Source organism: Atractosteus spatula, chromosome 10 (assembly GCF_055471065.1).
Source record: "Atractosteus spatula isolate fAtrSpa1 chromosome 10, fAtrSpa1.hap1, whole genome shotgun sequence".
Taxonomy (NCBI): Eukaryota; Metazoa; Chordata; class Actinopteri; order Semionotiformes; family Lepisosteidae; genus Atractosteus; species Atractosteus spatula.
The window spans coordinates 15,226,631-15,246,664 of NC_142715.1; the positions used below are offsets into that span (position 1 = coordinate 15,226,631).

Here is a 20,034-nt window from a genome sequence, read left to right on the forward strand (position 1 = left end):
TTGTATAGCTACAGAGAGTTACCTAAAGCATCTGGATTTAAATAACAGGAACACAGGAAAGTTAAAACTATAAACAGGAGTGACAAACTGACATTGTAAAACTCATGATCATAAAGGGTCAGGCCTTTTTATACTAACTTGCTAAAATAATATCAATAACTGTGGTAATAATAATATAATTAATATTTGCTTACACTTATATAGCACTTTTCTGGACACTCCACTCAAAGCACTTTACAGGTAATGGGGACTCCCCTCCACCACCACCAATGTGCAACCTGGATGATGGGACAGCAGCCATAGTGCACCAGAACACTTACCACACCAGCTATCAGAGGGGAGGAGAGCAGACTAATGAAGCCAATGCATAGATGACGATTAGATTGAGTGGTGGCTCTGTGGCTAAGGATCTGTGCCTGGAAGGTTGCTGGTTCACATCTTGCAGCTGGCAGAGGAATCCTACTCTGTTGGGCTCCTGAGAAAGGCCCTTAACCCCCAACTGCTCCAGGTGTGCTGTACAATGGCAGACCCTGCACTCTGACCCCAAGCTTCTCTCTCCCCGCCTGTGTGTCTCATGGAGAGAAAGTTGGGGTATGTGAAAAGATAATTCCTAATGCAAGAAATTGTAAAGGGTTAATAAAGTGATGTTATTAGGAGGCAATGATTGGTAAGGGCCAATGGGAAATTTGACACATCTATGTAGAACAGAGGGACAGTTAGTCCTCTGTAATATCCATTAGCATGCATGTCTTGTTATTGTTTAGCCTCTAGTCTTTTTGAAAGAAGCCCTGGGATTTTTAATGACACAGAGAGTCAGAACCTCCATTTCATATCTTACTTGAAGGATAGAGCCTGTTTACAGTATAGTGTCCCCCTCACTATACTGGGGTATTAGCACCCCCTGCTGACCCCACTAACACCTCTTCAAGCCGCAACCTTAGTTTTTCCTAGGAGGTCTCCCCACTAGGTACCGACCAGGCTCACCTGTGCTCAGCTTTAGTAGGCTGCCACTTGTGAGTTGCAGAGTGATATGGCTGCTAGCAAGAAACTAGAGCACCTGGAGGAAACTTATGCGAACATGGGGAGAAACCACTCGGCTCTATTCAAGGACAATTTTTATCTTCCACCTTCCTTGGAAGATGTCAAACCACAGAGCCTGTGCTGCGCTTCAGTGCCGGCTGTAGTGGACTTCCTGTTGAACATAAAAAGCATATTGGGCTCCTTGGACTTGAAATTACCAGATAAAAGCCATTTTTCGTCACTTTCTCAGTGAGCAGGCTCAGCGCAAACAGAACGCAGGTGTCTCAGAGCGGTGTGTCCAGGTGACTGTAAAAGGGCAGTGCCGCAGCCTAGCTGGTTAACGTGCCTGTCTAGTAAACCGGCGATCCTGGATTCAAATCCCACCGGTGCCTTTCTTTCTCTCTTGTCGTGTAGAGTTTATCATTATGGACATCAGCAGGCGTCTGCCTTAAGTTTATGTAAGTGTTCATTTCTGGAACAACTTGTTTTTCAAAAACTGCACACAAATTGCGATAGATAAAATACTAATCTCCCCTGTCAGTGCAGAAGAATTACTACCAGCTGGCAAGAAAATGAAAACTATTTTTTTGTCTTTAGCCTTAAACCTATGAATGTAGAAGAAAAGATGATATAGAAGATAACTCTTAGACGTTCATCGAAAGCTCAGTAAACGATAAAGCAGAGGCTCGTGTTCTGAATTCTGATCTGATTGTCTTGCTTCGACCTTTAAATTGTACACTGTGTAGACGCGTCACTCTTCCTAACACAATTAAAGAGCCGCAGGCAAAAGTGCCTGTCAGGAGTTCAGTTCAGTGGCAGAGCACTTGCATCGCGTGTATAAGGCTTTGTTTTCTATCGCCACTCTGGATTTCTTTTTAAACGCGACATCTTATCTGTGATTATCTTTCGTGTGACTTCCCCCGTGTGTGAATTTCAGCGCGACACATAAAACCGTTTGTCTGTTTTAAAGAGATGCTATTTTTAAAACAGACCAAATGAAAGACCTAGTAGCTAAATACAAGTAGAAAACACGTGAATCTAATTGAGAAAATTTGGACCGGAGCGATGTACAGAATTACTAATAGCGGCACAAAGCTCACAGTGGTGGTGTTAGGGTATCAGGGCCAGTGGCGCAATGGATAAAGCGTCCGATTTCGGATCGGAAGATTGTAGGTTCGACTCGTGCCTCGCTCGTAAAGCTTTTAAACCACACTTCTCAGCGTCGTTTACGCAACCTTTCTATCGACTGGATGAGTCTCCCGTTACGTCTCCAATTCTTTCCGCACATTCTGCTTGTTTCACCGCCGATATTGTTGGACCACAGCCACAGAATCGAGAAGATATACGGTTCCGATAAATAATCACGTTGAAGAAGGTGACAAAGTTTTATTTTTCTTTAACATCACCTTACATTTGACTGTTCAGTTCAAGTTACTTTCTGTACGCGCAAATTCCACCATTTTTCTGCTGTCTCCTGAGAAATGTGTCAAATCACAATAAGTAATACAATCTATTCAGTTAACACCCAGACGTGACTGAACACATTTAAGACTTACACCCCCTTTAAATATGTATTTCCTTCATTTCAGTTTTCTTCCCTCCCCAGGATACCTGAAAATTCACTATTGCATATTAAAGGCTGTACATGCATTACCTGTAATACAGCTACTAATAAAGATATACATTAATCTTAATTATTAATACATTACACTTTTATTAATAAAGACATGTATTGATAAAATTCATTGTGAATAGTTGTGGTGCCTAGAAAACAATTTTAGCTAAATATTTCAAGTGAATGGTCTGTATGTTCGTTACTTGGTGACCATATTATTTTCACTACATTCAGAACAGTTCAAATGCGATCACCTGTTCCACTACTGAGCTACTTAAACCCTGTGAAGAGGTGGTTTAAGTTAGTCTCCTACATCAGTAACATCTAATAGGCAGCAGATGTTATTTTAGGTTTGTTGAAATTGAGAACAGGTTTAGTACAGAGCTGCTGACAAATTTCAGCAGCCACGTTCGTTGCAATGACCTGTTGTAGGGTCATTACCAATCAGCCGCAAGAAAAAAAAAACATAATTTGTGCCTTTATTAAAAAAAAAGAAAAACAGAGTAGTAGTTTATGTGGTAATTTCAGGTACTGTACAATGTAAGAACTTAAGTTAACTAGTCCCACAGTAATGCGTGGGGTCCTATCAACAGAAAAAAAATACTTGTAACCCGAAAACACAACAACCACAAAGCCAGAAGTCTTCCGGGAACCTAGGTAAGTCACTGTAGTAGTCTAACTACTACAGAAAATAAAATTTTAAAAAATTACTTAACGGAACAACTTCAAAACAAAAAGAACATTAAAAACAAATCTGGGGAACAACAAAAACACAGAATCTAATGCGAGAGCTTTCTCAAGTCTTTGGTACCCCATCGTGCTCCCTTAGTCCCAGTAGACCTCTCGTCTAAGAAGATATCTCTCATCTATCTTTGTAGAGATCAACAGGTGGTCCACAGCTGATGGGAAATTAAGTAGTGACCTGCATCAGCTGCAAAGGAAAAAGTATAGGTTTATTCCATGCTAAAAAGAGAAGGAAACACAACGTGGACCCTTCTTCGGGTGTGACGTGGAATAAACCTTTACCTGTTCCTTTGATGTTTATTTAGACCGGAACTCCAGCAAATACCTAACAGACTACAATCCCACTAGATAAGGTGTTTAGGACGACGTATACGTAGCAGCATCTAAACTGGACAGTTGCTTTCAGTAGCTAAAGACCTGCGCAGACTGACGTTGCACAAACACAGGGTGAAACAGGGTTTCGGCATGTTTTCCGTCTCCGCCTGGGGGGGAAGGGACAGTAAAAGAGCAAGGAAACTACAAGGGAAGAACATGAAAAAATAGTGCTCAGGTGGTCAGACACGTAAAAAAACACAGAATCTAACTGCGAAAGCTTTTTCAAGTTTTTGATACTCCATCGTGCTCCTCTCGTCTAAGAAGATCAGTTGGAGGTCCACAGCTGATGGTAATGTAAGTAAGTAGCTGTGTCAGCACGCATGCAAAGGAACGAGTGAAGGTTTATTCCATGCTGAACAACGTTTCGGCAGTGGAGCCTTCTTGTTTCTTTCATGTTAATTTAGACCTGCAAGTACCGAAGAGCACCTTAACTCGTCACTTGATATCAGTAGCTAAAGACACTGCTCCAAGTGAGGCGCGAACTCACAACCTCGGTATGACTCTGCCGTGCACTGCTGTATAAGTACCGCGTACTGACCGATTGCGCTACTGGAGCTACATAATTTACTTTCCCTTCACACACTGAAGTTGCACAAACACAGGGTGAAACGGTTTCGGGATGATTTCCGTCTCCGCGTGGGAGAAAGGGACAGTAAAAGAGCAAGGAAACTACAAGGGAAGAACATGAAAAAATAGTGCTCAGGTGGTCAGACAGTAAATCAGCCCAGCGGATTTACACTACAAATTTGTAATTTGTAACGATATTTATGAGTCAATCAGCACACGGATTTCTCTTCATGTGTCCGAAACTTTGCAGTTTGTATTTGCGTTTAAAAAATCCACTAAACTGACAATAATGGAGAGCTAACTGACGCATGCCTTTGTGAAGACTTTCTTTAAGTCGATTACATGTTTCATTTTCAATTCGCCTCCTTTACACGCATAGCAGCCCGGACACTAAGCGAAAGGTTGAGAAATTATCTAGCACGTCTCATGTTCAACGTATTCAATGTGAAGCGCAGTACAGGCTCGATGGCTTCACATCTCCCGTGGAAAATGTTGATCAATTAAAAAAAAATGCAGTAAAGCTCTCGAAATAGATAAAACTGTATTGATATGGACGGGAAATTGAGGTGTTATAGCAGTCCAACCCAAGACAAGCAAAAACAGAATAGACGAAAAATTAAAATACGTAGAGTAATACAAAATAAATATATAGTTAGGTGTGTGCAAAATAGGCAATATTACTAGCGTTGATTCAACATAGTATAGTCGGCTAGCACCTTCCCTCTGAAGGAACGGTGTCCAAGTGACAAAGCGTCGGCCTTGTAAACCAAAGACCGTGGGTCCGAACCCCATCCCTTTTTTCATTCACCTTTATCAAGGTCTGCAAGTAACATGGAAACGTCTCTTCTTGTTACTCTTTCTGTGAAAGCACACAGTTGTCTGTTAAAGCCTAAACGGATTGCGAAAATATAAGATATGGAATTTGTTAAGAACTTTATCGTCTTTTCACAAATAAATAAAGAATAATAGAAAGAAGACGTTTTATAGTCGTATGCTGAGACCAGTAACAGTATCTACGCACACATTCAGAAGACATTACAATGCCGATAGAAAAAAAGCATTTGTTTTGGTAAATTAGATCACGAATCATTTTAAATCATTTCTTTTTAACACAACATTTGCTGGTGCTAGTTTCCGCGATTAACTAAAAGACTTTTTTTTTCTCTTACAGGATTTCTCGTTTACTTATCAACAAGTGTAGAAAGAATGGGGAATAAAGCAGTTTCGCAAATAACCCAGAGGTCTGTCACCCTTCGGGAGATGTCAAGCACATTGAGCTCCTTGGACATAAAAAGTGCCAGATAAAAGCCAAAGCATGACTGTGGAACCGACTTAGGGACGTGCAGAAACTCTCTGCACACAAGCAATCCACCACAATCGAAGAATGGCCGCAGATTCCCGCTCCTGTGTTTCCTTTACTACAGAGTTAATTCATGGGAATGAAGAAATAAGGATTGTGTTTCTGCAACATTTCGTGCACAGTACACCATTTTTATCTAACAATAAAACAACAGCCACAGCAAGGGCTTTACACGCAGTCTGGGGTATTTTCCCCTTTTATATTTCTGCCACTTTATATTGAACCTGTTATACTCCCAAAAGTGCGCAGTAGCTTGTAATTAATAAAAATGTATAATTCACCGCTGGTATAAACAGATGTGTGCTGTGTATGCTTTTGTAAGCATTTGTTTCAAAAATAATTTCACAATGCGATAAAAACACAGAAAGCACAAACTTAATAATATAACAATACAAAATCAATACCAGATCATAAAGCCAATTAAGTACCTATCCTTTGAAAACAGAGAACACCTTTATATATACAAAAAAACGTGACATTTGTATACACTTTGAATTACAAAGAAGACAGAGTAGTCCCTGAATTCAAAGATCAGATCTTGGCCAAAACAAGAAAATCAGATGGGAACTGAATTCGGAACAAGAGCCTCTGCTTTGTTGTTTACTGAGATTTTGATCAACGTCTGAGTGAAAAAGATTCGCTATTTTAACTCTTTGATTAAAGTACATAAAAAGCACCTTCCTTCAAGCCGGAGTCAAACCAGCAACCTAAGGATTCCCCACTGTTTTCACTACAGTCCTCTGCACTACCAACTGAGCTATCAAAGGGATGACAGGAGCTGCTCTCTGGCACATACTGCCGAATGTAGTGAAATGTTCCGGATGATTTAAAACCCAGTTCGACATCAAGATTCCAGCTCGTTTCCTTAGTCCTGTTAACCTTGAAATTAAGCCACGAACCAGGATTCTTCTGTATAAACTTCCGGGGATATTACAAAATGTTTGATGGGGTATCAATCATTCCAGGAGGAAATTGACTCCTTTTTTTTTCTTGAGGGATCATATTAAACATTTCATTTGGATCGAGAAGAGGATCACCATGAGACACATAACAAACAGTTTCATTCTAACATACAGATTTATTAGATTATGTATCACAGCTAATGCATGTTCAAGTTCAAGTTTATTGTCATTATACTCATACACAGTTATATGGTATAACAAAATGCTCTCAGACGATAAGTAGTACAAAGATAAAACAACAACAATACAATTGTATAACAAAAGAAAGACAGAGACAACAGGTAGTGTGCAAAACAACAAAAAGGTAACAGATAATGTGCAAAAACAACATCAGATGTGCAAAAACATGCATCAACAGAATGAAATAAAGGGATAGAAATTATGGGGAGTGAGCCTTTTGACATGTGAGGTAGAGGTAGATTTCAATGTGTGTTTGAGTTTTTGGTAAGAAAGAAGGCACTGTGAGGTTCAGATCATAGGTGAGAGGTGAGGTGAGAGTGAGAGAGGCTGGGAGTTTAACAGTTTGATAGTGCGGGGGTAAAAACTGTCTCTGAGTCTGGTAGTCCGGGCCCAAATGCTCTGGTACCGTTTTCCAGATGGTAGAGGGTCATACAGTCTGTAGCTGGGCTGTGTGGGGTCTTTGATGATGCTTAGAGCTTTCCTCAAGCACCGTCTGTCATAAATGTCCTGTATAGATGGGAGGGCAACCCCAGTGATGGACTGGGCAGTTTTCACCACCCACTGTAGGGCTTTGTGGTCAGCAATACTGCAGTTGCCATACCACACTGTGATACAACCTGTCACTGTGGTTTCTGTGGTGCATCTGTAAAAGTTAGTAAGGATCTGGGGACATATCTTAGCCTTCTTCAACCGTCTTAGTCAGTACAGGTGCTGTTGTGCTTTCTTGATCAGACAGGTGGCATTGAAGGCACAAGTAATAGATTTATTCCATGCTGAATAGAGAAGAGAGAAACACAACATTTCTGAAGAAGGCTTCACAGCTGAAACATTATCTTTTTTCTCTTCTCTTTTCAGCATGGAATAAACCTATTACTTGTTCTTTTGCAGACTACGCATGCTGACGCAACTACCCACCTGAACTAATGCATGTAAAGCCTTCAGTATGCAATAGTGAGAGTTCAGTTATCCCAGAGTGAAGAGAACTGAAATTTAGTAAATTCATATTTAAATAGAATGTAAATCTTCAAAGTGTTCTGTCACTTCAAAATTATTACAGGAGGGGGGGTGAACCCACGTGGACGCCTTAACCACTTGGTCATCCTGGTCTATAGTGATGCGTTTTTCGCTTGTTTAATATTTGAATATGAATCGGATTCAGACATTTGTAATTATTCACGTATAAAAAGACAACTCCAACTTATCAATTGCTCAGCCATCCTGGGTTCACCTTTCCAGCTCTGTGTTACACAGTTCATTAAATATATTTGTTCACTGAATATATTTCTTATATTTTTGAAGGGGATGGGACTGTACATTGCTAGATCCAAGAAGAAAACAGGGTTATTGAGCCATTGGGCATTCAGAGAATAAGTTGTGTGGGTGAATGTTACCGTGCGCTAAAGTAAAGAAAATCCTCTTAGATGAAGCGCTACAGATGCAGCCAATGAAAGTGTATAAGACTTACAATTATAGTACTGCTGACATAAATGTAGTCTCTACATCAGACCGAAATAGTAATGTGTTTGTTTAATCATGTGAAGGATCTTCTCATGAATCTGTCTCAATCGTCAGTGGAAATAGAAGCCATTAAAATACGATACATGTTCACCTTCAACCCCTTCTGCCGGCCCTGCTTGTTTCTGGAATATTTGCAATGAGTACCGAATTAAGAGTTATGTGTCCTTACTGGTATCTTTTAAACCATGAGGGACATTCGGTTATATACAAACAGGACAGAGACAAAGTAATAATCCTATTTTAAAGTGTCTTGCATTTTAATTTACTGATCAGATAAATTGAAATGTTCTGATTCAGAGCCCCTGCAGTTCATGCTAATTAGAACCACAACAAATCTCCTGAGTCCTGAGCACCACACTGAGCACAAGTTCAGCTGGGGTCTGACTTTGTTCAGCACGACTTCTTGTTGCAGTTAAGCTCAGAGCTGGAGACGATTTCCATATTCTACCACACTAACTAGTCCAAAACTTAGTACACAGTACACACTTTTTAAGTGAAGTCAGGTTGTTAAAAAATTAAACCAGCACCCTGTCACAGAAACGTACTCCGGTCTCCCTCGCAACAAGCAGGGGTACTCAGCACTGTACTATGGTGGAGCACTTGTCTGCAGCTGAGCGTGAGCTCTGATTACTGTTAGCAGACATTTCCTCTTTTCCAAAGACATTTTCGCCTTCTCTCAGCTTTTTAAAGATGGTCATAAACGCTCAAGAAGTAATTCATTTCAGTTTGAAGTCTGTTTCTGTCTCCGCTCTTGATGAAGAAAAGCTGTGCGTGGGGGACTCCCTCTCTAAAGAGGTTTGCCGTCACCCTGCAAGGGAGAAGAGCCAAAAATCACCGAGGCAACTATTGAGGCAATTAACATTTAACATGTCAATAAATAATAAGAAAGAAAAAAGAAAACTAGCCCAAACAAATATAAAGTTTAGAGCAGCGCTCAATAAAAATGATCAGAAACCAAAAGCGCTACTTATGCGGATCAGTATATTCCGATACCGGTGGTTCTGCAGAAGAAATAAGAATAGTTGAACTCCAAGCACTGTCTTGCCATCACGGCTACTCTGGCTGCAGCTGCTTTAAGATCTACTAAGCGGGCACAGAAAGTTGTAGGAGGTCGGACTGGTTTGCGCTGTCCAAATAACAGTATGCGAATTTAAGCTTTTTCAAATAAGAGTATTTACAATATAATACATACTTCAAAAGTGTTACTAATTAGCATAAGTGTTTTGGCAGATTGTGGTCTTCAATTAGTAAACGATGAAGTGTTTCCCTGCTCGTGAGCAGACCTGCCTCCATTTAGACAGACTCCTGCTCAGCTCTTGATTTCACAGCAGTTTTTGAACAGAGCCCAACGCTGTAAGCAAGTTGAATTATGAAAAGTCATTAGGCACTAGGGATCCCAGTATGCTATCGCGTCCTACTTGCACGATCCTACTACATGGTTGGAGAGATCAAGAGGAGATCAAGAAACCCAAATTGGACTCAAACTCATGAGATTAAAAGTTTCATGCTCTACCCATCGTGGTAGCTGAGCACCTAAAACATACCTCTCCAATAGTTTCCCGAATCACGCTACAATCTTTATTTCCTTGTGGGTTGTGTTTAATGCATAACACATTCTGATACTTAACGGCGACGTTTCAGGGCAACAAATCACAACCCTCAGCAACAATAAGCAGGACTTGTTTGTTCGGAGTGTGAAGCCAGGAGTATGTCTTGATCCTGCACTGGCTGCTATTTGAAAAGCCGTCATAAATGATGCGTAACAGAGCTTTATGCAGCTGGCTTTTATGCATCACAATGCATCAGGAAATACAATACTATCAGGAAAATAAACCAATTAGAAATACGCAATACAATGTCTGTTCCCAAAAATGCAAGCTGTTTTACACTGACGTCACTCCATTTGCGATAATTCAGATTGTGAAGACAACTGCTCCCTAGCAGATCAAAATATTACACAAAGGCTCTGTGTAAGGCACACTCTGAATCGATCTGAATATTTGATTTCCGCGATCCGTTTAGTCAACAACAGGCAACTTGGCGCTTCTCCAGCAAAGCATTGCTCAGTTTAGTGAACTACTGGTGCTTTCAACACAACACTTTGTATAGCTCATCAGGATGGCCGAGTGGTCTAAGGTGCCCGACTCAAGGTTTCATATCCTTCCATTGTTTGGGTGTTCTGGTCTCTGAATAGAGGTCTGGGTTCAAACCCCATTCCTGACAGCTAGTCTCCTTTTCTCCCCGTCTTGTGCTCGCTGAAAATGACAGGTAGAGGAAAACGGAGAAACCGGTTTGCGGGCCCATCATGGGCAGGGAAATGCTTCGTGAACACTTCAATGTGATCAGCAGAAAGTCAAAGGGACTGCTTAAAGATGATTCATAGCGTGTGATCGTTTCCACATATGCCCAGTGCCGCGGTGGTAGAATAAAGTATGATACTGCTTTGACACACAACTACATTATATTTAACTGCAGGACTTCATTTTTTTGGTCATTTTGTCTTTCATTGCATTCATAAGAGTGTAAATCAAAGGCAATTCCTGCGTGTAACATTAATATAAATGCTATTCAAACTGTGGTCCAGCTTTTAAAATCCTTGTACACATTTCTCCATTTTTTTTCTAACAAAATTCCATTTTAATGTCCAGACGGGGAGACTATCATTCCAACCAAGCCCCCCTTAAATCCTCCGAAGTGTATCTGTCTGCTAGCATGTATTTTGTAAAGATTTAGTGACTTGTAGTGATGACACAGGTTCTGGCTATGCAGAAACTATGAATCATATTCATATGAGGGCATCAGAAAATAATATTTAATTGCACTTAGTTTATGAGGCTGTTAAAGTGTATAGATATTGCTTGTCCTGTCTGGTTTTAAAAAAATTAAAAAGCTGCACTGAAAAAAAACCATAAAAATAAGGAATTATTAGTAATGGTGCCAAAAAAGATTTTCTTATCAAGAGAGATTAATACAATTTCTCCAATCCCTTATTATTTACCCTTTATTGCATAAATATTTATTGTGTTTGATAAAATTTAGATTGTGCAACAAAGATGTGTCTCTTTTTCTTAAGAGTTACAGTTAAGAATCCTAATCTGTTTTATACACATTTCTTGCTTAACATGGTAAGCTGTTACACAATTACAAGCCTATCCAATGAGAACAGTCTTAATTGTAAATTAAACAGGACTAAACTTAACATTCCAAGACTATAAAGGAATAAAGAATTCAATTTAGACTTACATTTTATTATACACATAAAGTAAACTGCATGACTAGAATTCTGTTCTAATCAACCATAAGTAAGAGTAATCATAGTCAACATTTAGATGACTAGACGAAATCAAAAGTGGCCGACTACAAAGTGACCAATAGACATTTTAGGAACAAGTAAAGGTTTATTCCTCTGAAAAAACAACAAAGAAAACACAATATGTCAGCTGTGGAAACTTTTACGGATGTCACATGATGACGCAGCTACCTACTTCAACTAATAGACATTTCAATTGACAAGACTAAGACTATGATTAAAATAAAAACTGGTAACTAAATTGGTGTGTTTTTAAGTCACCTGACTGGATAAAACTCTTCCCACACTGACTGTAGCTGAATGAACTCTTGCCTGTGTGACTGCACTGGTGAACAATGAAGGTCTTCTGTGTGAGTGGGCTGGTGGGCTATTAAGGTACACGAGTCACTAAAACACTTCCCACACTGATTGCAGCTAAAAGGTCTCTCTGCTGTACGAATAAGTGTGGTGTGGTGGCAATATGGCTAAGGATCTGGGCCTGTGGGTGCCGGTTCAAATCCCGAAGCTTACTGAGAAATCCTACTCTGTTGGATACCTGAGCAAAGCCCCAAAACCCAACTGCTCCAGGGGTGCTGTACAAATGGCTCCCCCTGTGCTCTGACCCAAAGCTTCTCTCCCTATCTGTGGGCCTCATGGTGAGCAACCTGTGAAAAGATAAATTCCTAATGCAAAAAAATGTATATGGCCAATAAAGTGATCTTAATATGTGGGCTCTTCAGGTGATTCAGTCACTAAAACTATTCCCACGCTGACTGCAGCTGAACTGTCTCTCTCCTGTGTGAGTGCGCTGATGGGCTCTTAAGGTACTTAACTAAAGCTCTTCCCACCCTGACTGCAGCTGAATGTTCAGTCTCCTGTGTGAATGTGCTGGTGTCTTTTTAAGTGGCTTAACCGACTAAAACTCTTCCCACACTGACTGCAGCTGAATGGTCTGTCTCCTACGTGAATGTGCTGGTGGCTTTTTAAGTTGCATAACTGACTAAAACTCTTCCCACACTGACTGCAGCTGAATGATCTCTCTCCTGTGTGAATGTGCCGGTGTCTTTTTAAGTTACATAACTGACTAAAACTTTTCCCACACTTACTGCAGCTGAATGGTCTCTCTCCTGTATGAATACGCTGATGGACTCTTAAAGTACTTGAATCACTAAAACTCTTCTTACACTGGCTGCAGCTGAAAGGTCTCTCTCCTGTGTGAATGTGCTGGTGATTTTTTAAGTAGCTTAACTGACTAAAACTCTTCCCACAGTGACTGCAGTTGAAAGGTCTCTCTCCTGTATGAATGCGCTGGTGGTTTATTAAGTGGCTTAACCGACTAAATCTCTTCACACACTGACTGCAGCTGAATGGTCTCTCTCCTGTGTGAAGGTGCTGGTAGGGATTCGAAATGCTAGACTGACAGAAACTCCGCTCCTGTCTGTGCCGTAATGGCAGTTTATCCACTCTATCTGAGCAAGGCCTTGAGTGATTCTTCCTCATCCTCTGATTGTGCTGGGGTCTCTTATTCTGCAAATGCTCCATGGAATGGTCTTGCTCTGGGTGCTGAAACAGAGCTGTGTTTTCTCCACCATGTCCTTCAGTGTGCTGTTCAGCAGTGTGAATCATCTGGGGCTCCTTCTCCAGCTCTCTGAGACTAAAACTGTCCAGCTCATTCAGTTGTTCCTCTCTTTGCCCAAGAACAGACATGCTCTCCAGTTCATTAAAACTTTCAACAGTTTTCTCAGTAACCAGATTTTTAAACCTGTGTGTAAAGTCATCGGATACTAAGGGATCATATAATTGTTTTAGACTCTGCAATGACAATCTCTCCACTTGAACAGAACAAGGCCTAATTATTATCAAGCCCTGTTGGAGCTGCCGTTGTTCCTCCCTGTACTGACTCTCAGTACTATTCTCTTCACCAGGGACATCAGTCTGCTGCTCTGCAGTGTCAATCAACTTGGGCTCCATGTCTTGCTCTGGAAGATTTAAAACATCCTGTTCTTCACTGTGCTCTTGTACAGTGACACAGCCCAGTTCATTACAACCTTGTGTAATGTTGTTTGTGTTCAGATTATTAATCTTCTCTGTAAAATCATCACATACTAAGAGCCCAGGTGTCTCACTCTCAGGCTCTGTCTTCATCATGGGCACAGAGTCCAGATCCTTGACACTCTGTCTGCTGTCAGTGTGCTTCTCACTGAGTGTCTCTTTCCCTTCTGCAGCAGTGAGCTCTGTCTCCTGCATCAGACTGGAGCCCCACTCCTCCTCACTCTGCTGCTGTTTAAGAGAAGCCCATTCCCCAGCATCAGGGAGATCACTAGATTCTGATCCTAAAAAACACAGAACAGGAAACCAAGACCTTTATAATAACAATAATAACAATAATAATAATAATAATAATAATAAACTTTATTTTATATAGCACCTTTAATGGCTATAGCATTCTCAAAGTGCTTTACATGATGCCAACAACAAAAATATAAGCATGATGAGAATACACTGTTTGAGGAGACAGTAGATGGTAATGCTGGGCGATAATTCGATAACGATAATTATCGCGATATAATTTTTCTCTATATAATTTTAACAAAAGTTCGATAAATGTTCGATACATATGTTTATGCTTTGCGCATGATATGCGCATGCGCACAAAATACTACACGAGTGTGCGTGCGTGTTGCAGACCAGGCAGCTAAAGTGGTGTTGTTAACCCACATGGCGGTGGCTGACAGGATTGAAGAGTGGAGAAATGAGCGACACTGAAGCAAATGTAGTGCTGCCAATGACCAGCTCGAAGGATGATGACATCATCGACAGAAAAGGTCATTCAACTTTGGTAATTTGGAGATATTTTGGCTTTTTACGATCAGACATAAAACAGAGCAGCGTGCACAGTGTTCTATTAAGATATTTATTTTGTACATTTTACTCATGCATATTTTGACATAAAAAAGACTTGAATACTCTCTACCTCAGATTTGTTTAATGTTTCTGCTGTTTGCCAAGTGTTTGTTGTGTTCTTAAAATAAAGAGTTGTTAATTTACCAATTAACTGTCTGGTTTCTTCAACTTTCACTCAGGAGAAAAAATCTGCCTTTAAACTTAATAAATTTGACATTTATCATGATAACTATCAATATCGACTGATATGAAAATTTTTATCGTGATAATGTTTTTGGTCATATCGCCCAGCCCTAGTAGATGGTGGCACAAAATACAGTAGGAGCAGATGGGTAAAGAACAGGTAGACAAAGGCTGTTCTAAAGAAGAATGTTTTGAGTCTGGATTTAACAGAGTTTAGGGAAGGTGACTCTCTGATATCCTTGGGGATAGAGTTCCAGAGTTTAGGGTATAACAGAAGGGCCTGTCATTCACAGAGTGTAGATGGACTGGGGGACAGATAGGAGACCAGAAACAGAAGAGAGAAGGTTGCAAGGTGGGGAGTAGAGCGATATTAATTCAGACAGGTACTGAGGTGCCAAGCCAAGCAGAGACTTATAGGTGAGCAGGAGGATTTTTAAGTCGACAGGAAACTTGACAGGAAGCCAGTGCAAGGACTCCAGGATAGGAGTAATGTGAGCAGTTGTACTAGACCTGGTCAGGGTTCTGGCTGCCAAATTATGGACATACTGGAGTTTGTTCAATGTGGATTTAGAAACCCCAGAGTATGGAGTGTTACAATAGCCGATTTGGAAGAAGACAAAACTGACCAAAACGCTGACCAAGTGGAAATATGTAAATGCTGAAAAGTAAGGAGCCTAATATTTAGCCCTGAACTTTAATACGTGCTTAGAGTAGTGCTCAAACGGAAGTAATATCTGCACAAAAAGTAGCTTAAATTTTAAACTTGAGATGGCAAAGATATTATTTAGTAGCATGTAATTTAAGTTTTAAAAACTAATTTTCCAAACTTTAAATGCATTCAAACACATTTAATCTCTTTTAACACAGATAAAGTGAAAAGGGACTGAAAATACAGCAGACTAGTATTTTATGTAACATATTTTTACACAAATTCATGTATAGCCATTTAACGGTGAACAAAAAAATTCAAATACTGTAAATAAAAACGTAAAGAATGTGGGAAACATAAATTCAACTCTTATACACCACGCAACAGGAAGGGGAATGGAGGGGGGTGGGAGCTAGAGACAGCATTTTGGAGGCAACACTTTGGTGGTCTGCATATACAACATTTTAATCTACTCTCTTACTCTTACACTGGATTTTTTATGCTTAATGGATAATTGTCTTAACATTGTGACATGGAATGTTAAAGGTTCAAATAGTATAACCAAACACAATAAGATAGTTTGAAGAAGTTAAAAACACAAGTAGCATTCCTGCAAGAAATTCATTTGAAAACTGAGGATGTGCATCACATGTGTAGATATTCGGCTGGACAGGCTACTGGATCCAGAGTTTCATCAAAAACAGTGGGGTTGCCATTCTTATTCATAAACCTGCTCCCTTTTTACTCAAAAGTAAAATACAGGATCAGAATGGTAGATTTATTTGTTTAACTGGTAAATGGAACTCCAAGTTAGTGACTTTTGTTAATGTGCATGGTCCTAATTTAGATGACCCAATATTTATTACAAAGATAGAAGCTGAATTAGTAAGGTCGGCAAACACATATTATTCTTGGAGGAGACTTCAATATAGTAATGAATCCTAGTGTAGACAAAACTGAGAAACAAGTGAAAAAACCTTCCAAAGCAACTCTAGCACTTCACAAATTGATCAAAATTATCAGATGTATGGAGAGTCCTCCATTCCTCAGAAAGAGACTATACTTTCTTCTCTGATAGACACAAATCCTTTTCCGTAATTGATTATTTCTTTATTTCTCAAAATATCATGCAACACACCAGGGATGCAGTTATTCATCCTAGAAAAATCACTGATCATAGTCCTATACAGTTAATACTTTCACTACCTGACGTAATAACACCATTAGGAAGATGGAAAATTAATAACTCCCTACTACAAGAGGCTGATAGCTGATAGAGGCTGAAGTAGAGTAGTTTATTCAACATTTTATGGAAACCAAATTCCAAATTCTGTCTCTGACCCTAATATTATTTGGGAATCACTTAAGTGTTGTTTAAGGGGAGAATTCATTAGAATTGCTACTTTTCATAAAAAGCAAAGGGAGTCAAAAGAAGGTTGCCTACTCACCATAATGAAGGCTATACAGCTCAGATTATCAAAAAAAAAACAAAGTAATGAACAAGACTGAGGTAATTTGATACAAGTACAGCTACAATATAATGAGTTATTAAGGATAAAAACAGAGTTTTACATTAAGTAGAGCTCAACTTAACTTCTGTGAAGAGGGGGAAAAACCAGGGAAAATGCTTGCAGCCAGGTTAAAAAAGAGCTGTACAGTATACACAGTACTACTAGCAGCATCAAGAAAATGGATGGGTCAATTACCCAAGATCAGAAAGAAAGAAATTAAACCTTTGTTAGTTTCTTGGAAAAATGTATATTCATCTGAAGCCTCTAGCACAGTGGAAGATATGCAGTTCTTTCTTGCAGATACAGAGCTCCCAAAATTTAGTACAAAAGATAGAAATATTCTTGAGTCATCTCTCTCTCTATCAGAAGTTAAAGAAGCCATTGCTTCCTTTTCTCACAATAAATCACCTGGACCAAATGGATTTACAGCTGAGTTCTACCAGATATTTCAGTCCATAATTAGTCCAATCTTACTACAAATATTTAATAATATGTGGTTAACAGACAAGACTTCTTTTATAACTCTTGTACAGATGCAGCCATTCAAAATGCACGGTACAAATCTGTACCGCACGCAACTACTCACGTTATACCGCAATACGTGATTGGCTGGCCAAAGTGACCGACAGGGACACTTGTGGTGCATTGGTTGGTAGTGAAAAGATTTAATAATTTAAACTCTTTACTATGCATTTTTTTAATCTGTTTAGTATTGAATATTTATATGGAATTTTACAACTAAAGGGAAATTTTAGTAGCTGAGCATAAAAAGAAGAGGAGCATAACGCGTCTGATGATCATAAACGATATTAATTTAGGAACATAAACATGTTGTGTAAACTGTATATGGCTGGTATTGGTATTTTAAAGAAAAAATACACACCGGTATTCCACTTTCTCCCTAAACATTTTAAGCATCAAAGTCTTACATGTGGTTATTTTGGAAACGTTTTTATGTGCTCCTTCTGACCATATTAAGTTTATATACTTTGTGAGAAGTGCTAATGTTTTAACCTTTTCTGCGAATACGCTCGTTATCAGAGTAAACAAAAGCATACTTTTAGAATTTGATTAATAGGGAATATAATATGGAATTGTGTATCTAAAGAAATTAATAACAATATAATTATATTCATAGACAGTAGCTCAACTAGTAGTATAATACACTTTCTATGTGTGCTTCAGTTTCACTATTTACCATGTAACTATGTCTGTAATGTGAAGGCTTAAGCATGTGCATTGTAAGCCTGAGGTCCTCGGGACAAGTCCTGTTGTCACCATCACTTTTCTTAACAAATAAACATTTCTTTGAAAAACTAAAATAGCAAATGTTATGGACACAACTGTATATTGACATTTTTTATATTTCTAAATATCACAACTGTTCGAAGCTACCTCATTTATTAATAACAACAAATAATTTGAAGCTGCTACTACTGTCGTTATTACTGATAATAAATATTATCACCACTATATTGAATTTGTTGGTATTTATAAATATCACAAAATGTTCAAAGTTAAGTGATTATCATTTTCCATGAATACTTTCGCTCGTTATCACAGTAAAAGAAACTTTTCAGAATTTAATTATTTAATAATAAGGCACTCGAGGCCTGTGCCACAGTTAAAAGGTGTTGTTAGGCCCAACGCGATAGTCCCTCGTTGCAACACAACGCAGAAACACAGCCACAAGTAACATTTGCTAGCAAATAGAGGGGAAATAGCATCCTATTCCATAATGTCATTATATATAATACCATACAACAGTGACCGATCCTTACTAACTGCATGCGTTAAAATTGCACATCAGCACATAGCAGGGGGCACATAGCCGCGATGTATTATCAATGTTAAATTTCAACCATAATATCGACAACATTAATAAACGCATACGTTGAGAAAATATCGAACCCAGCATATTTTCCGGTTATATACCACAATGCATTGCTAGTATTCGTTGGTCACCATTTTGGACACGTTTTTCAAACGTAGAAGTATATCCGCAAATATCTCAGCAATGCACTTTTGACGAGTAAGTATGAATAATAATACTATCTGAATACATATAGATCTTTCTTAATATTATTTTGATTAAAATAGTACGTGAATAAGTAAAAAATGGCATATAAAAATAGTGTGAATGGGGAAGATGACACAAAATCGTTTTGCCGTTTCTCTATTCTATAAATTCTTTATTCTTAAATTTATACATTTATATCAGCTTTGAGCTTAGTAAACCGTTCATTTTTAGATTATACTTAAGAAAATATTAATCATCATTTATTTGGGAAGTAATATATTATTTTCTCCTAGCTGCGGTGCTGAAGTCCCACCCTACATCAACAGAAAAAGAAATAAAGGAGCACGCAATGTGTTACTTGAAGAATGCATATGCAAGGCAGGGGGCCAGGAGATCTGGACACTGAAAATAATAGGTTTCTGGTTCTAACTGTTATGACAATTAGACAAGGTTTGCAAATAGTGGACAAAAATCATCTTAACTTCCATTGTAATATTTGTTTTCTTGGAAATATAGAAGTTGTACATTTTACAATTTATATTTGAATCAAAATGTGGTTTTGAGTTAGTGTGTTAATGTAATTAGTTTGTGTTTGTCATTACTATACTGTATATTGCCATGTTACCAGAATTTGTAGCTGAAGTTTAAGACTAGTTGTGTTTTCATGATTATTGCCCATATATTGATTGTTGATTGATTGTTTACAATGTATAATTTGAAATACATATTTTTCAGGTGTGAATGTGTATTTTCAGAATAAATTTCTAAACCAAATCATTGGCTTGATTTACTAGTTTCTACACCTGTAAAACTCTTTGATGTATAATAGACCTCTAACCATATACGTATAATAGACCTCTAAAGTTATCCGTATAATAGACCTCTAACCATATACATATAATAGTCCTCTAAAGTTATCCGGAACTCCAACCATATATGTATAATAGTCCTCTAAATGTATTCGTATAATAGAACTCCAACCATTTACGTATAATGAACATCTAATCATAGACGTATAATTGACGTATAACAATAGACGTATATTAGAATTTCATTCTAGACAAATTGCGGACCACATTTAGACGTCTAAGGTATGCGTTTAATAGACGTATATTATACGTCTTTTGCCCACTGGGG

The 20,034-nt window shown here is 38.7% G+C and overlaps 1 protein-coding gene across 1 annotated transcript in view; it reads right to left on the bottom strand.

Moving 5' to 3' along the window:
- Positions 1–13,601, bottom strand: part of LOC148825419 (uncharacterized) — a 244,459-nt gene extending 230,858 nt beyond the window's left edge. Inside the window, exons 1-2 of the mRNA XM_088926312.1 lie at positions 13,541–13,601; positions 12,544–13,009 (exon numbers count right to left, since the gene is read on the bottom strand). Of these exons, the coding sequence (XP_088782438.1) occupies positions 12,544–13,009; positions 13,541–13,601 (527 nt within the window). The remainder of the gene's footprint in view (positions 1–12,543; positions 13,010–13,540) is intronic.
- Positions 13,602–20,034: the final 6,433 nt, after the last annotated feature.